At 37.7% G+C, this 18,883-nt stretch overlaps 1 protein-coding gene across 2 annotated transcripts in view; it reads right to left on the bottom strand.

Annotated features, from left to right (window-relative positions):
* LOC126204401 (ankyrin repeat domain-containing protein 27-like) overlaps positions 1-18,883 on the bottom strand; it is a 113,713-nt gene that overhangs the window by 86,736 nt on the left and 8,094 nt on the right. For both annotated transcript variants that reach the window (XM_049938778.1, XM_049938779.1), the window contains exons 5-6: positions 12,588-12,703; positions 2,256-2,489 (exon numbers count right to left, since the gene is read on the bottom strand). In XM_049938778.1, the coding sequence (XP_049794735.1) occupies positions 2,256-2,489; positions 12,588-12,703 (350 nt within the window). The remainder of the gene's footprint in view (positions 1-2,255; positions 2,490-12,587; positions 12,704-18,883) is intronic.

Raw genomic sequence — 18,883 nt, 5'->3', positions numbered from 1 at the left:
TGGTTTTTCAATTTGTTGATTGCATCTCTTACTTCCTTTAACGTTGGCTCAGGTATCTGGGGTCCTGCTGTATGTATTTCGTACACCTGCTCATTTCCTGCTTCCTTGTGTACATTTAATAGATGCTCAAAATACGCCCTCCATTTACTTAATATAGCACTGGGGTCTGTCGGTATTTCCCCGGCATCCCCTTGAAATGCATTTGCCCTAGCCTTGAACCCCTTCCTATACCCATTTATGTCTAGGTAAAGTTCCCTAATGTTTTTTGTTTTACTGTTTGTTTCCATTTTTTTTTTTTTTTAATTTGATTGCTCAAATAATCCCTCTTCTTTGCCCGTAGCCTATGACCAACTTCCCTTCTCATGTTCCAAGAACTCTTCTCGTTTTCTGTCTCCCATTCTATCCAAATCTAATCGCATTTTTCTCCTTTCCTCTAGCACTAGCAATTTCTTGCATTCCTCATCAAACCACACTTTCCTCCTGTTCTTCTTAATTGTACCTACTGTGACCTTCGCTGCCTCTTTGATATTATTCCTCACAGTGATCCACTGTTTATTTACATCCTCATCTTGCTCCTTGTGTGTCCTGAGAGCATCAAATCTATTGGAAATTTCTATCATGTACCTTCTTCTAAAGTTTTCATCCTTTAGCTTGTCAGTGTTGAACCTAACAAGTTCTGCATTGTGACACCTTGATTTTGCTGTAGATAGCCGTTGGTGAACTTTGGCAACTACAAGAAAATGATCAGAATCGCAGTCTGCTCCCCTGAAAGTCCTAACATTTTCTATACTAGTGTGCCATCTCCGATCTACAAGAACATGATCAATTTGGTTTCGGGTGTGTCCATCCGGAGAGACCCAAGTTGCTTTATGAATGTCCTTCCTTTTGAAATATGTGCTCTCAACAATCATGTCTTTTGAAACAGCAAAATTAACCACCCTTGTGCCATTATCATTCTACATGTTATGCAAACTTTCTTTCCCAATTGTAGGCCGGAATGCTTCCTCCTTCCCTATCTTCGCATTAAAATCACCTATGATTAATTTTGTATCATACGAGGAGAACTTATCCTACAGTTGATCTAGTTCTTCACAAAAGCCATCTTTAACAACCTCTTCAGTGTCCTGAGTTGGCGCGTGGACATTAATTACTACTAGTCTATTCCACCTGCCGGACAACACTATAACTGATAGTCAGTCACTAATGAACCTTATATCTCTGACTGCGTGAAGCACTTTTCTCTGTACTGCAAAACATGTTCTGAAACTATGAGCTTCCGCACCTCCATAGAAAAATGTATAGTTACCCCTCTTTATGCTACCCTCCCCCTGTAACAGAGTTTCTTGAATAGCTGTAATGTCTACATCGTATCTATCCAATTCGTCTAATAAAGTCTGGAACGTTCCTGGCCAGCTCAAACTTTTAACATTCCATGTTCCCAACCTGAAAGTTCCTTTCGGCCTGAATCTCTTCGAAGTAGATTCCGCCCGGAGATCAGAATGGGAATCTTGTTTACCTCCGGAATATTTTACTTCAAAGGGACCCATGCTCATTAATGTTGCTGATTCTTGATGAATAGATTTGATAGTAAGAGAAGAAGAAAGAGGGATGGTTCATCACGCCATCGCCTGCTCCCCACCGGCTGTCCGCGACTGCTTATTTTTTGTATTCGCAGCTACCCTTCATATCTGAAGGCCTTATCCCCTATCCGCAACCTGGGGACGCGCTGTGCCGTGGTGGTAGGGGCCCACGAGACCTGCGATCATCACAGAATTAAATAATACTGACAGTTTTTTTTTCATTTTCTTGTGATCTATGTTGTTGAGAAATATGAAACCAAGCCATAAGCAGAGCGACTGCAATACCACCTAAATATGGCATGTTCAGGATTTCCCCCTCTTCACGCTCTTACTCAAGACAGTGTGGTTGTGTGCATCCAGGCAATAGAGCTATGGGACATGAGCCACTCCTCAAGACCCAAATTCTTGGCCATCCCTGCAATACAGGCTTTTCAGCATTTCTGTGGGCCAAGGAAACCTGTCATCATTTGTGCTACCATTTTTTGTTTATGCTGCTCACAGTCAGTGAGCAAAATGATCAAGAGAAACTTTTCGTACTTGCTAAAAATGTTACAGTTAAGCACATAGTACTTTTTGGTAATAACATGTATTAATAATGTGTCACCCAACAGCAAAAATAGAACTTAATAACTTTCAAAAATTTTAGCTTTGAATTACCCTCACAGAAAGACTTACATTTCTAGTGCAGCTGATAGCTGCACCTGAAAACGTGCATCCCTCTGGCACTCTAAGGGATGGGTTTTGAGCAAGCTAACCCAATGCACATTTAGCAGGTTGCGAATCTTCCCTTGTAAGCCCACAATGTCATCAGCTGGAGGTGGAGATGCAGCAAGATTCTGGAGATCTGTGTCTAAAGAGAGAAGTAAATTTCCATGCAGGCTGAATGCTTGAGACAGGAATTGGGTTGCACTGAAACACAAAAAAGTACCTTTGAGCTACTTAAAGATATACTCATTATATGTAAAAATAATGCCTAAAACATACATCTTAACTGAATCCCAAAATCTCGTAATACTTACAGCAGATTAAAGCCAATTTTTTGGAACATACTACTACTACTACTACTACTACTACTACTACCACCACCACCACCACCACCAACACCAACATATTTCTTTTAAAAGTTGTTTGGTTATGATAGAAAGTAGCTGACACTCTCTGACAGATTCCTTTGAATAAAGGAAAGGTAGTTGAGAAGGAATCTAAAGGTCTGCATTTAACATGACAAACTGTAGAAACATGACAGACTGTAGAAAGAGATAAATGCTACATGAGGATCGAAAATTAATATTTTTCACTTGAATTTTAGACATTTTTTTAAAGGGCGCACTCAGAAAATCTTTCTGTTTTGTTTAAAAGAAATAGCTATCACAAATTGTCAATTCAAAAATTCAGAATTCTATAAGGACATAGCCTCTAAAATCAGTATGCACAAACCATGGTAGTGATATTAAATGTCCATCACAATTTAAATCTAGTGCTAGAGTACACACAATGACGTAAATGGAGATTTGTACAACAGGTTCAAAAGAACTCTTAAGAGGATAGTTAAATTAATTAGAAATCACAAGAAAAACCAACAAGAAGTTTCAACATCTGAAACCAAAAACTCTACAGAGATTAAAAAATAAGAATCATGTAAATGTCATACAGACTTGACGACTTAGGTATCCCAATGTAAGAAAAGATAGAGTGCTACTTACCACAAAGAAGACATGTTACGTTGCAGACAGGTACAATTAATTGTGCCTGTCTGCAACTTAACATGTCTTCTTTGTGGTAAGTAGCAATCTATCTTTTCTCACAACGTTGATATTCCTACATGAAGTTTCCATTGTTTGTAGTCTTATGCTGGTTTGGGACGATGATGATGATGATGATGATGATGATAAAGGGCGAGGGTAAAGCCTGGTCCTGTTACACATCCAACACCTCTCGAATAGCATCAAGGAGTTGCAGAAGTTAGTGTCTCCAAGTGATGAATGGATCACCAACAACAGTGTCACATACCTTCATGTCATGACACTGTGGTGAGGTTTTGAATTTAATTCAGGGCATTAGCACACTGATTGGTATAAGGAACTTCATGTCATTACCTTTCCTTGCATTACTGGCCAAATAATGGCAGCAAAAATTTCATTCACTACTTGGTTTCAAACTGGCTTACCCCCGAGTTAAGTGCCACTGCACAGGCGTAAATTAGCAACAATGGTTAAGGAGGCAGGTAGCTCTATCAAAGAACATCATTATAAAGATTTAGACACTTGTGAAACTTGACTATGGATTCAAATTGTCTGTTCAGATACTTATTAACCAAACTTGCAGTGAAGTAGGTGGTATCACAACAATGGCTGAGATTTTGAACCCCAACTACAAACATTCTTTCCTGATCACACTTACATTACAACCTGGAGAGGATGGACACACACAAAAGTACACAAAGTTATCCCAGATTTTGGAACTATTCTTTCCTCCCTTGGTGAGGCAAGAGGGTCTGGTTGAGGAGATTCAAAAAGGAAGATCAGGTGTCTCAGATCCCAGGTCAGGAGGATCTCACCGTTTGTGAGACTGAGGAGAAACAGAGATGAACAGAGAGGTGTCGGAGAGAGTAGGAGTCTCTCTCTTCCCCAAGGAAGGAGCTGATAGTTCTGTAAGCTTGGATGATTTTGTATACTTTTGTGTGTACAAAATTTATTGAAACTGCTAAAAGTTTTACTGAAGGTAAGTCATTGGCCAAGAATTCCATCTCACAATTTCATAATTTTGTTGGGTGAATTTTCCTGTTGATAGGATTACAGTTTCCCTCTTTAAACATAAAAAAATGTACAAACAAACTGATATAGGATGCTTGTAGCCTATCAAACTAGGAAGCAGTCTCAAAATGGCATACAGAAGCCATCTAAGGTACAGTGCAGGTGTGCTGCACAAAATTTTGATTGAAATCATTCCCAAATATTAAAAATTCCTTGTTCTTGCATTTATAAAATTTACAATTAACATTTGTGTACATTTCATCTCAAAATATTGAGAATTTGAAGAGCATAAATTTTTTTTAAAAAATATTGTTTTCTTCGTCTAGCCTTCTTATTACAAAACGATCATGCCTGTACAGGTCAGTTAAGAGTAAACTGTAAATGTAATTAGGTTTTGTGTAACTTTTATAGTCTTCTTTCTTTCACTGGCCTCACGGGAAAATTTAAATTAATAATGATAATGAAATAACTGACTAAGATGGTGGCATAAGAGAGTTAGAGGATATTGAAAATCTTGCAGGGCACACATATGCTGTAGCTGAGGATGGTATTACACTATCAAATTTCTTTGACAACAAACCTTTGATCAAATATTTATCATGTTCCTCTGACAAACAATCTTTGACATGGTGCAAAGAGGGGTATTACACTGTCATCAAATATTATGCCACAGTCCCTTCTTCAGAATGGCTGGCATGTAGTAACAGAAGAACTGCACCATATCAACTGAAAAATTGCTATTCTTAATTCTGTTTAGCATTGTAGTTCCCAGTCACTAAATGAGGCAATGATTTTTCAAATGAGAATATTAAATGTAGTTAAACTATTATCCCCCACCCCGTTAATATTATGTAATCATAAAATCTGAGTGCAATGTAATGCATACAGATCACAGTAGCTGAGTCATAATTATATGATCAAAAATCCTTTAGTATGAGAAATGAATTGTGACCTGATGTGTTCAAGTTCAAAAGGAACTGATTACGAGTATAGCCACATACTTTCTCAATACGCCAATTGTAGCCCGTTTTGCGAATTCCTTTACAGACTTCAGACTCATTTAGTACATTTGAAACTAGGCATGAGTTTTATTCTTGGACATTAGTTGCAATTTATTCTCATAAAAGATATTTTGGCCTTATCCTTGCTTCTATGTCTTGCATGTACCTATCAAGTGTCTTGTTCCCAGCTGCAACGTTTAGGCCTCTTGCATGTCTGCCTGTGATGCTTTCTTCTCTATGAGCATATCTTAACCTGCAGCTAGCCCATGTTCCATTACATTTAGCACAATATTCAAACCCTATTCACTTTCAGCTATCACTGCTGCATCATCAGTGGATCATATTGAATTGATTTTCTGTCATTGACAAACAACAACAGATGATTAATTTTCTTTTCACTGAACAAGTAAACATCAGTGGTGACAATTAACTCGGCCTTGTATCTTTTCTAGTTTTGACCTCTTATAAAAATCTGTCATACTGAGGTAACAATATTTTTACATTCCATCATGGATTTTCCATTGTTTTATTTTTGTCGTACTGAAGTAGTTTTTAGGAACGATAATACAATTTTTGCTTTACATTTGAATTCTTGGATACTTCTCACTCTCTATTACGTTTTCTGGATGGCTAAATGTCACACTTGGACAATGGATTCTAGGAGACCAGGGACAAATTCTGCTAAGAAAAATGCAAGAAAAATACAGTAGCAGAGACCGCACAAGGATTTCTATACAAAGAAACACCTGCTAACTTTCAAAGATTTAAAACTTGAGACCAAAAAGAATTCAATGAAAATTTATGTTTGAAGTGTAGGCTTATACAGGTCTGATAACTGGTGTTGTAGGACACTACTGAAGACCACATGGACTGATTTAGAAATTATATCTGTGATGAGAGAATAAGGAAAATACCAGTAAAGGCCACAATGAGTCAGAGAGGTTGGGCACAAGATGTTGCTGATAACTGTGTAGTGAAAGGGGTGTTGAAAGGAAATAATTGCAGGGACAGTCCTAGATATGTATGTGTACGGCAGACTGTACATGATGCAGGATTCAGCACATAGGCTGAATTAAAGAGAATAGCTGGTGTGTTACACGAATGGAGAAATGGAGAAAAGGATGATAACCAAAACAACAACTGCAAACTGGTATGTACTAGTGCATGCGAAATGCACAATTTTCAAATCATTTGATTTCTTATACAGGAGAAACTACAAGTACAAAATCAAACTTTATTAAAGGAAACAACACACAGTACTTTTTACATACGTTACTGAAATATTATTTAATCTTCCACTAAATGTACTACTTCACTATTCAAACTGTACGACTGGCCTTTATGACATTTAAAAGAGGAGGACTAGTTTCCCACTAACATACCACAGATAATGTGTTTCATAGAAGCATGTTCCATGTAGAATTGACAGGGGGGAGGGGGTGGGTGGTCTACATCCGACCACTGAGAACACTTCCTAAATTTACATGTTTGTCATGACAATTAGCTACTAGTCACAACTGCTGGTTTCTAGCCGACTGACAAGATCTCCCCTTTGACGTCGCAAGGTGGCACAGAACATATTGTGTGTCTTTGATTATTTATAACTCATTGTTTCCAACAGCAAAAATTGGAAAAAAAGGTATTGTGTCCAACTTAGCCCTTTTAAGCTGTACTGAAATATAAACTAAATGTATTTCTGTAATAATAATTCTATTATTCAAAAAATTTTCAGTGCTATTGAAACTTGTCACAAATTTAAATAGTATTCCAGTACAGATTCGACCAGGCATCCGACAAGCCAGAATAGCTGCATTGGTTACAGCACGATTTTGTTCTGCTGTGAAAACTGTTGTTATCTTGCTGTGGTTTCTAGACTTCCATTGTCAGTGTTCTCTGTACTGCTGCAGGTGATGGACATGTCTTCTAAATATCTAGATTTTTTGAAGGCAACTTAATATACACAATCAAACATATCAACAATTAGAAATGCTGAAAAAAGAATGGAATTCCACAAACTACCTTGGCAAACAGTATAATGAGAATACATATGGGAAAATAAGGAAAAGAAACTGTGTTTAATGTAGAGGAACAAAAATCACTGCAGAACACCTGATTAATTGATTACTGTTTCAGACTGGGGATATCCATTCAAAATTTGACATTCAGGTATTAGCAAGCCATCCTTACAAAGTCAGATGGAATAAAAAAGTGCTCAAAAACAATTTCCCGGGAGAAGAGTGAGTGGATGGTTCCATTCATCAAAATGCCATGCTGCCAATCAGAATTTCATGAAAAATTCCTGCTAATAAAACAAAGGCACTGCAGTTTTAAATAGTTACTGATACAACAGATTTTTATGTTGTTTTATGAAGGAATTTTTATTTTTTATGTTTGAAATTATTATTATTATTATTATTATTATTATTATTATTATTATAACGTATTATTTGTGTTTTAGATTGATATCAACACAGTTAATAACTATTTTGCAAGCCTTGAAAAGACTCTAGAAGGCATGAACCCTTCTAATGGCCTAAATTACAGAGAAACCAATCTAGCTGATGAACTTGTTGCAACAGTGTGTGTCGGAACCAAGTATCCAGAGAGAATAATGAACTCTTCTAAATCAGCAATCAGTATGATGTTTCCTGGTACAGCCAACGTCTTACTTATGTCTGTGTATTTCATTTATAAATTTGAACACATGTGGATGTAAGGAGGGCCTCCAGGAACCAACTATAATAGGTCGTACGTAGTCTGGATGGTTCGATGAAGTCGCATTTACAGAGAGGTTCCAGACTATCGGAATACCTTGGACCAGGAAACAAGGAAGAGTGGACAATCTGCCTTTCCATTTTTCATCAGTGGTGCCGAAAATATGTAAGGAGCACAAAATTAAATTCACCTGTCTCCCTCCGAATGCTACACATTTTCTACCACTTCTAGACATGGCATTTTACACACTCCCCGAAAAGGTATGGAGATCAATATTGACAAAATGGTGCCAGGAAGTAGAAAGAAGACTGATCAATTCCAAAGGACACTTTTCTCACTTTTATTAGTGCACTGACAGAGACCATCAATCCTAATAAATTGCAAACTGGAAGTCTGAATTCTGGTCCTAAGAAATTTCTCCATTTGAGTCACAGAAAGTCTTTAATAAACTAGTATCATCACAATCTAGTATGGAAAAGTTTCCAGAATCGACACCGGCACTGCTGGGAGAAGCAGTCTTGCCCTTCAATACATCCTCTCTTCCCGTTACCCACCAGGCCTCAACCTCCGCTAATTTCAATTTACCGTCGCTCATACCTCACTTGTCATTCAATAACATCTTTGCCTCTGTACTTCCGCCTCGACTGACATCTCTGCCCAAACTCTTTGCCTTTACATATGTCTCCTTGTGTGTGTGTGTGTGTGTGTGTGTGTGTGTGTGTGTGTGTGTGTGTGTGTGCGCGTGCGTGCGTGCGTGCGCGCGAGCGAGTGTATACTTGTCCCTTTTTCCGCCCCCGGGATTGAAATGACTCCTTACCCTCTCCCTTAAAACCCACATCCTTTCATCTTTCCCTCTCCTTCCCTCTTTCCAGATGAAGCAACCGTGGGTTGCGAAAGCTTGAATTTTGTGTGTGTGCTTGTGTATCTATCAACATATCATATTCCATGGATTGCATTGAGGAACTGGTTTCTGGAGAAGGGCTTAAGTTCACTTCATTAGAAACTGTGGCAGATTACAGTTCGAATATCCTGAGAGAGAATGTGTGTCTTATCGACTACGATCAAACAGAAAGAAAACTAAGTGCTCCTGTTTCTAGGAAGAAAAACAGGAGTTTTAAAATTTGCTGTAAATTTCCAAGACTAGGATATTAATTAGGAATTTACAGAGAAGTAAATCATATTTTCAGGGCTATTGTATTAATTAGTTCATTAATAATTGTGATAATATTGTGCACAGGTTGACGCAATTTTATGTTTGGGAACCGATTAAATATTTCCTATTACATTTATGAGTAGGAACTTGAATAAGTTACACACTAAACAAAATGCATTGTTAAGTTCACATTTTCCAGTCCTAAAACTCCTTTTAAAAAATTACAAAATAAACAAATACAAATAAATAACAAAGGAATCCAATAGGGAGGCTGATATTTACCAGAATGTGTGTCAATGTTCATTTATGTGTACTTTTAACACGGTGGTCGACTTAACACTGAGTAGCGAATTGAATCGGCAGGTGCTTAATGTGTGTTTTCCACAGTGACTGTGGACACCAATAAAAAGAAAATACCAGGAATCAATCACTTAGTTGTGAGCTGAAAGGGACAATTTTCAGTGGAAATGCAGATCACTGTGTCTGTTAAGTAGCATCACAAATGTGAGAAAAGCAGTCAACTCCAGACAAGTTGATGGTGCTCTTGCCCTTTAGCTTATAATAAAAAAATTTAGTCCCACAGATTGTGGTGTGCCTGAAGTTTTAAGTGGTGTGTGGGAATCTGAAGATTTAAAGGTTAGTGTTTTTAAATAATTGGTTATATGGATCTCCTTTTCAGGCCAACATAGGTCCCTGAATTTTTTTCTGTATAGTATTAGTAGCCTAATCACATTAGATAATCATATCCCATCATAATAACATGCCACTGTATAGGGTATCCAGCACACAAAAAAATATTTCAACTGCCTTGCACAAGTGTTACAAGCAATATGAAATAACTCACTATGATATACCTTACTCTAATGAGTGTTAAATGTGTGCAAAGTGAGGGAAGACTGTGATTCATTAAAGGTGTTATGAGAAGAAGAAGCTACTCTATAAACACAGCAGATCAAGATTTATTGTATTCTAGAGTAATGTGTCTGGTGTCTGTAAGAGATGAGACTGATAACAGAAACTTAAGAAGCTCAAAGAAGAGTTTTGTGATTAGAACAAACTCCAGTGATACAATCTCGAAATTTTAAAACCTGCTTTTTCCCCATAAGTAGCTCTCAGATACTTCTGCCAAAATTAGACAGCTGGCCGAAGTGGCCGTGAGGTTAAAGGCGCTGCAGTCTGGAACCGCAAGACCGCTACGGTCGCAGGTTCGAATCCTGCCTCGGGCATGGATGTTTGTGATGTCCTTAGGTTAGTTAGGTTTAACTAGTTCTAAGTTCTAGGGGACTAATGACCTCAGCAGTTGAGTCCCATAGTGCTCAGAGCCATTTGAACCAAAATTAGACAGATTAGGGCATGTATGGAAGTATACAGGCAGTTGTCTTTTCTCATACTGTCCCACACACGAAGAACCAAATAATTCCAGCACCAGAGGCAATAAGCCAGACACTACATGTGTCATAGTACAAATGAGGGTGTACAACGTTTACCGCTCATCACTTAGCCAACTGAGATGTTTATTAATTAGGCATAGGGAATGGACAAAGGATGTAAGTCTTCTGTGCACCAAAAATTTACAATTACATACACACTGTGTGTTGGAACCTGTAATTATTGTGCTTCATTTTCAATGCAGATCACCTTTACCCTTTTGATTGTTTGCTTCAGTCATTTACAACTTGCACAGATCACAGTTTATTTTGGGTGTGCATCAACTGTTGTTAGAACAAAATGCCATGATAGTTTTAGCAGTACTTAGTTGCAGGGCACGATAGCATATATAGAGATAGTTTTAGCAGTACTTGGTTGCAGAGCATGATAGCATATACAGTGAAACCTCTTTATAACGTTCCTCCATATAATGTTTTCCTCTATGTTACATCTGTTTTTTTCGGTCCCGACTAAAAGTCCATATAAACAATGTTAAATGTTCCTCTTTACTGTGTTTCCTCTATATTACAATTTCCTCCATATAATGCTCATATTTTTGGAACCCTGGTCAATTATTTACCTCTTTATAATGTTTAAGTGACTGGATGTAGACGCATCGTTTTCCGTTCTGTGGATTCACAGTTTGCACCGGCTCGGAAAGCCTGCGCTCAGCGTGTTTCACATGTCAGCGGCAGAACCTGGTCACGTGACATGTAACGCACATTCTGTTTGTGATCTTTTTGGTGCCATTTACTTTCACCCATCCACCTACCGGGCCCCAAGTTTTAATTACAAAAAACTAATCATTTCATACATTCATCATTTGCAATGAATATCATATTACAATGTTGTGAAAATTTAAAATGTCATCTATGGCACCATTTGTCAAAGCTGATTAGTGGTATCCCGATCTTCAGTAATGCCCTATAATTATTATTTGGAAGCCTTCCTCTTTATAATGTTTACCTCTATACAGTGTTCAGAATTTGTGGTCCCTTGAAAAACGTTATATAGAGGTTTCACTGTATAGAGTTGTCACTACACTGGACTTAAGGACATGTGAAGTACCAGTACCACACTATATCAAAGGAACTAGGAGTTCAATAACTCTTCAACACTGATGAACTTCACATGCAACTGCAGTGAATCAGAATAAAAGTGGAAACTGGCCGCTGTCTTTGTGAAGAAAACATCCTAACCCTAACATTCAGCTGATGTGATCTAGGGCAAACGCTGAAAACCTAAAACAGGACTGCTGTATTACGATTCAAGCCTCATTCCTCTTCAATAAACGTCTACTGACTTAATCACTGTACCATCTTGCTTACTGCTGTCTTGTATCAGTTTGATAATTACAAAATATTATAAGCACAAGCCTCATTGGAACTGGCATCTGGATTCTTCTCCTCCTCTGATCCTAGTATCTTACAATTCTTGAATTGTTACTCCCATTCTCAGTCTTCCTCCCCTACAATCTGAATGTGTGTGTCCTGACAAAGAATGAAATGATAAAAACCAAGTCAAAGTCAACTTCACAAATTCTTAGTCACTGTCTCTTGGTTCTGACAGCGAGTTGATGTCTCTCATACTAATATTCATATTCAATCCATGATTTTAGATTGCCTCTCTCTTTTGTCTCATAACAAAAGGACTGTTTGTTTGTGTATGTGCAGGGGAAGTATTTAGGAGGGTAGCATACTGGCATCTGATTAAATTGCAATTGTTGGAGAATGACACCCATTAGTCTCGGTATTATTACGTTTCAACAGATCAGTTTTCATGTTATGTTAATTATGTGTACCTGCACTCCACTTATTACACAAAAACCTTGAGAGACTTAAAATTTTATTATTCTTTCACAACTATGTCTTTAAAGCATATAAAATATTATAATCATGAAGAGATGACAAATTTAGTACTATTTTTGCAATCAAGATGTCTTTGTAGACATACGTACTCATTCAAACAGGTGATTTTCATTTCAAGATGTGGCATATCATCTCCAGGAGGCTTTGATTTAAACTCGGGGCTCAGAGGTTTGTCAGTGATTAGTATTTTGTATTGCTGGTATTCCTGTAAAGTTAGTTTCAGTTATAAGTGGAGTATAATGTTTAATTTGTTAATTGATACTGACAGTAAGTTTTAGAATTAATCTACTTTTGAAGAGATACTCAACTTTATCTATAAGAAAGTAAATAAACATATGCTTAAACTTAAAAGCTAGGTGGGGGATTGTTTCACATGATTTCTTAGGGCTAAGAGTCACATATGGAATAATACGATGCAAAAATAGTAAAAGAGGGAAACATAATATAATTAAGTCAGATAAAATGTATTCTTACCTTCAGAGTGGACAAGTTTAACAGGGGCATACGGCTTGACAGCGTTATATTTTCCTTAACCTTTTGATCGACATGATGTCAAATGTTCTCAACACCTTCTTTTATTGAGAAATGACAAGAGAATGACAAAAACAAAACACCTACAAAGTATCACACAAAGTGATGTGACTTGCAATATCAACTACATCTTCGAATAAATGCCCAAACAAACAAAAATTACTTGCATATGTGAAATAAAAGTGTGAAGAGATGCTCCTACATCTGAATTGTGCTATCGATAGAGGAAGCAACAGCAGCCCACTGGTACAGAATTGACTAACAGGGCTAACAGACAGAGCTTTAGCTTTAGATGGCACTCAAAAGACCACTTAAGTTGTGTTAATGTCAAAACTGGAACCATATAACTTCATTGGCCAAATAAAAATACCTTGGTGGCAAAATGTCAGATGATATTTCCATGACTGAAGGTTTCACTGACAGTGTTCAAACTCATGAGAGCTTCTATAGATTAGACGAAATATTTTTACTCGTGGAAATTAAACACAGAGCTGATAATCTGTGCCAAGTTTTATCCAGAGTTTGGAAGGACCAGAGAGAAGTCAGTGGCAATCTGAAGTTTTGAGTTGGTCCTCACAGCATCCCCATGTGGATTGAATGACAGCACTGCTGACAAAAGATGGACACCAGAATTCAAGTACCATTTTGACACATTGTTTTAGGTCGTCATAAACCAAAATTCCATAGTAGTCACAGATTGTATAATGATACAAGAGCAACCTTATACTAAAAGAAAGACATATGCCACATATATTATGCACCCATCTGAAACCTGGACAACAAGAAATATAATTCTGTTTATAATGACACGACTATATGGAGCAAAACATGTAAAAAAGAGAGAGAGTGAAATTGTAATAAGGATATTTAGCTAATATCAATAGGCTGCTGAATAATATTAAATTTTACAACCAACTACATAGCCAAAAGAAAACAATGGGGCATAGATAGTCAACAGATAAAAGAACTATTTTTAGGTGTTAAGACAACTATGGGGATGGAGACTTCTATTCCAAAAAAAGTGTTATATCCAGCTTGAAACAGACACACAAAAATTGCAAGGGCAATGAAGATAAAGAGCCACTTTGAGCTGTGTTGTTGTCTACAATACAGAGACCAATTTGATACAGCTCTGAATGCTAGTCTATCCTATGCAGGCCTCATCATCTCTACGTAACTACCACAGCCTTCACCCATTTCAACCAGCTTACTGTATTCAAGCTGTGGCCTCCTCCACACTTACTTCCATTATCAAATTGATAATTCCTTGATGACTCAAGATGTGTCCAGTAAACTGATTTCTTCATTTATCAAGTTGTGCCATAAACTACTTTTCTCCCCCAATTCAATTCAGTACCTCCATATTTGTTATTTGATCTATTCATCTGATCTTCAACACTGTCCTATAACATTATTTTTCAAAAGCTTCTATCTTCTTCCTGTCTGAACTGCCTATTGTCCAGTTTCACTTCCATACAAGGATACACTACAAACAAATATCTTCTGAACAGACCTTCTAACATTTAAATTTATGTTAGACGTTAAGAAAATGCCTCTTTCTTTTTTAGAATGCATTTCTTGCCACTGTCAATCTGCAATTTGTATCTTCCCTACTTTGCCCATCATCAGTTACTTTGCTGCTCAAAACTCATCCAAATCTAATTCCCAAAGCATAACGTGATTTAATTCAACTACATTCCATTACCCATGATTTACTTTTGTTGATATATTATAAGCTCTCTTCAAGACACTATCCATTCAGTGCAACTACTCTTCCAAGGTCTTCGGAACCCCTGACACAAATACAATATCACTGGCAAACCACAAAGTTTTAATTTCTTCTCTCAGAATACTAATTATCTTTCTAAACTACTCCTTAGTTTCCCTCACAGCTTGCTCAATATACAAACTGAATAACATTGGGGATGGGCTGCAACCTTGTCTCACTTCCTTCTCAACTATGTCTTCTCTTTCGTGTTCTCCAGCTCTTATACCTATAATTTGCTTTATGTACAAGTTGTAGATAACCTTCCACTTCTTGTATTTTATCCCTACTACTCTCAAAATTTGAGAGTGTACTCCAGTGCACATTGCCAAAACTTTCTCTAAATCTACAAATGCTATAAATGTAGGTTGGCCTTTCCTCAGTCTACCTTCTAAGTTAAGTCAAAGGGTCACTGTCATTCGCAGGTTCTTACATCTCCCCGGAACCAAACTGGTCTTCCCTGAGGTCAGCTTCTATCAGGTCAGCTTCTATAAATAACTGATGTTAGTATTTTGCATCCCTGGCTTATTAAATTGATGGTTCGGTAGTATTACATCTATCATACCTACCTTCTTGGAGTGGAATTACTACAATCTTTCTGAAGTGTGAGGGTATTTCCTGTATCATACATCCTGCACAACCTGGTGGAATAATTTTGTCTTGGCTGGTTCTTCCAAGGATCTCAATAATCCTGAGATCACATACTCTACTCCAGGGGCCTTATTTCTATGTCTTTCAGTGCCACCAAATTCTTCTGAAAGTGTCATATCTCCCATCACACCTTCATCTACTCTTTCTACAGAATTGTCCTCAACTTTGTTCCACACATATTGACCCTCTATGTATTTCTTCCACCATTCACTTTCTCCTTGTTTGCTTAGTACTAGCTTGGCTTCTGATACACTCATCAACCAGATGGAACAATATAGGGTAACAAACAATGAAATTAATATTGCAAATGTCTTGAAATAAATCTCAGTTGCCATGACTGACTACACAAAATAAAGACAGGATCCTGCAGGCCACAGCTGATCCACTTTTATGCCTATTATTTTATCAAAATTCAGCATATAACTTACAAACTAATTGTTAAATACATAAAATTAAGTATTCTTAGCACAAAGCAGATAACAAAACCAAGAGGTTGTAGAGGCCACCTTGAAGAAAAAATTGAGGTAAGGAACCAATGTCCAGAAATGTCGTCCATCTTTAAGCTGCTGAGCAGTGGGGTTACAGAGGCCAAGGCCTGTCACCAGAGGGCCTCTCTGGTGTCAAACACAAGTTTGTATGCTATCAGAACACAACTAAAACCTTTCACAATCGTCCTGACAGCATTCATTCAGGAAGCTCAACACTGTTAAATGTGTCTTTCATTGTCACAAAGCACTACAGAGACCACAAAGCACAGCAATGGCACACTTGAAAGGCAAACATAAGCATAAAAACAGTGCCGTCATTTGTAGTTTGGTTTGTATAGTCACGTTGCTTCATGAACTTCACTTAGTATGAGCAGAACAATGTGTGTGTCATTTATTTTGAAGCAAGAGGAAATGGGAACATATTATGTATCTATGGGCAAAGCTATCCAAACAGATGTCCCTACACCACTTTACTTTTGTCCTCAATGTCTGGATGAAATAGTTTCTGTCAAAGCTTGTCATAACAAAGGATGTTATGTGCAAAGCACAAACATGCCAAGATTTAAAGAGGACATGTCAAAGAGATTCACCACACACACATTCAGTAGCACATGTGCTGTGGCAAACAAACTGTAAAGCAAACACAAAGTAATCCCAAGAGTGGTGTAAGAGGAAGGAAGGTATTCATTTCCTTTTCATTTGTGATTCTTGATGTCCCTCCACGTGTAGAGATTGAGCAGTGTTAGGCAACACAACCATATTTTGCAGTGTGGGTTTTGTTCATGGACAAGGTGTCTGTCAACCGCAATGATATGTTTGATGTCCATAACTGTCACATTTGTGTGGAAGAAACACTAACCACAACTACAAATGAGGTAATAAAGATAACTTCTGCATGCAGGCCAACAAAATGGTGCATCCACTCACTCTATTCTACTTTCCAAAATCCAAATTGGATTGGAAGACAATGGATTACACAAGGTGACCCAGAGCTCAATCAGCAGAAATTTTGGGATAACGGAGGTGTCCAATTCCACCCACCAACGACATCAGCAATATGGTGGAAATGACCATTCACAAAAACTCTCATACCGCTCCTATGACATCATCACGTAAACATGACAATAAACACGAAAATCGATCGGAAAACCACCAAACAGATATTCCTCCAAAAATATAATGAAACTAACGGGACAAGCGGGGGAAATTGGGGGTTTTATGGTGGGGACAAACTAAATATAAACACACGCCACTACATAAAACAACAAAAAACACTAAAATAACAAGACCCCACAATCTTCCCAAATTCCACTACACACAAAATCCATTGGAATCGATCACTTCCGTTGACCTACATATATAAATCTCAAAAATTTCACCACCAGCACACTTAATCCTACCACAAAAAAAAACACCTAGAAAATCAAAATTGGAATCGAACACACTACATAGATCAACAGCAACTACCGATACCACACTAAATCTCAAAACTTTCACCACCACCTTACAACATCTCCACATATAGCCATCCACACTGAACACTTCATGACTTCAGCCAAAAAGCCGAATAGCTGATGAAATTTTATTAGGGACAACGCACTGTCCCCCATCATCGCCGACAACCGAAAACTGTTGACCTTGTCAGTCATATCCATACCTACCAAAGACATAAACAAAGCAATTTACCAAAATTCACACACAACGAACAGAAAGAAACTACAATAATGTCGACATAACAAAACCAAAATTGTTAACTCACTGAAAAATATTCCGCTGAAAGCACAGCCACCACCGATACCACACACGTGCAGCTACCACAAAAATGAACCCCATACGCCACATAACATGCTGCCCATAAACACACCACCAGAGGGAATCACCGATCGCAACAATACACCACCTATAAACACGCCACACATGCAAGCTAAACCAAAAACATTACATAACACAGAACACGTAAACACACCACCAGAGAGCACCACCGATCACATCAAAACGACACCTACAAACACACCACTCTCACAAACTAAACTCCGCAATGTCGTGACGTCACACACCACAACAGCCTTACATCACAGGCCAAAGCTGACAGGTGGAATCGGACGCTTCTGTTGACCCAAAATTTTTCCTGTGCGTTATCTGAAGAATATTGTGTATTAAACTCCAGTGATGTCAGCCTAGGACTTAGCTGCAAAGATGCAGGCTGAGGGTGAAGATATTTACACTTTGCCCAGTATCTTTGAGCATGTGAGTTGGTAAATAGCATGGTGATGTCAGTCATGGTGTAATACTGGGAGGATGCATTTTGAGCAACATCTGTAATTGAATAAAGAGTAATGTTCACTCTATGAAATTAGTTGTTTTGTATTTTTTATCACAGCATATACTTTTATGTTAGCTCTTTATTGTTTTAGTCTATATTTTCAATATCTGCTGTGTAGTGCCCACAATTTAAACACTTTAATGGTCATTCTGAAAATCCTGCACGTGGTTAAACTTTGAAGAGCTTTAGAAGGCATCTGAGAAACAAATTTAAAAGAGTAGACCATGCTTGTAACAGTAACTCAAATATGCTAAGCAGTGTCAAAATTAGAGAGGTCACTGGGAGTAGCAAATACAGACCCTTTCAAAGAAGTTCTACTAGCAGTGGGTATTCAAACTCATTATCTGCCTTATTCCTTTCAGTGCATAAGTGTTATTAATGGGTGATTGTCATGTCATACCTCCTGAACATCTTTGGTTAAACCTTCTGTAAGCCACATCAGGGGTTAGAAATTGTTGCCATTATCTACAAGCAAGAAAAGGATGGAAATATATCCACTTGAGCAGACCTGTCTTTAATTTGTCCTGCCTCAATCTGCTAATGGCACATAGACAGACAGTTGATGTGGTATACAATGTAAGGATACAATGTAATCATTGAGTAACCAAAAAGCATACAAACACAGTT

The sequence above is a fragment of the Schistocerca nitens genome, chromosome 9 (genome assembly GCF_023898315.1).
Source record: "Schistocerca nitens isolate TAMUIC-IGC-003100 chromosome 9, iqSchNite1.1, whole genome shotgun sequence".
Lineage (NCBI taxonomy): Eukaryota > Metazoa > Arthropoda > Insecta > Orthoptera > Acrididae > Schistocerca > Schistocerca nitens.
This window is presented reverse-complemented; position numbering and strand designations above follow the sequence as displayed.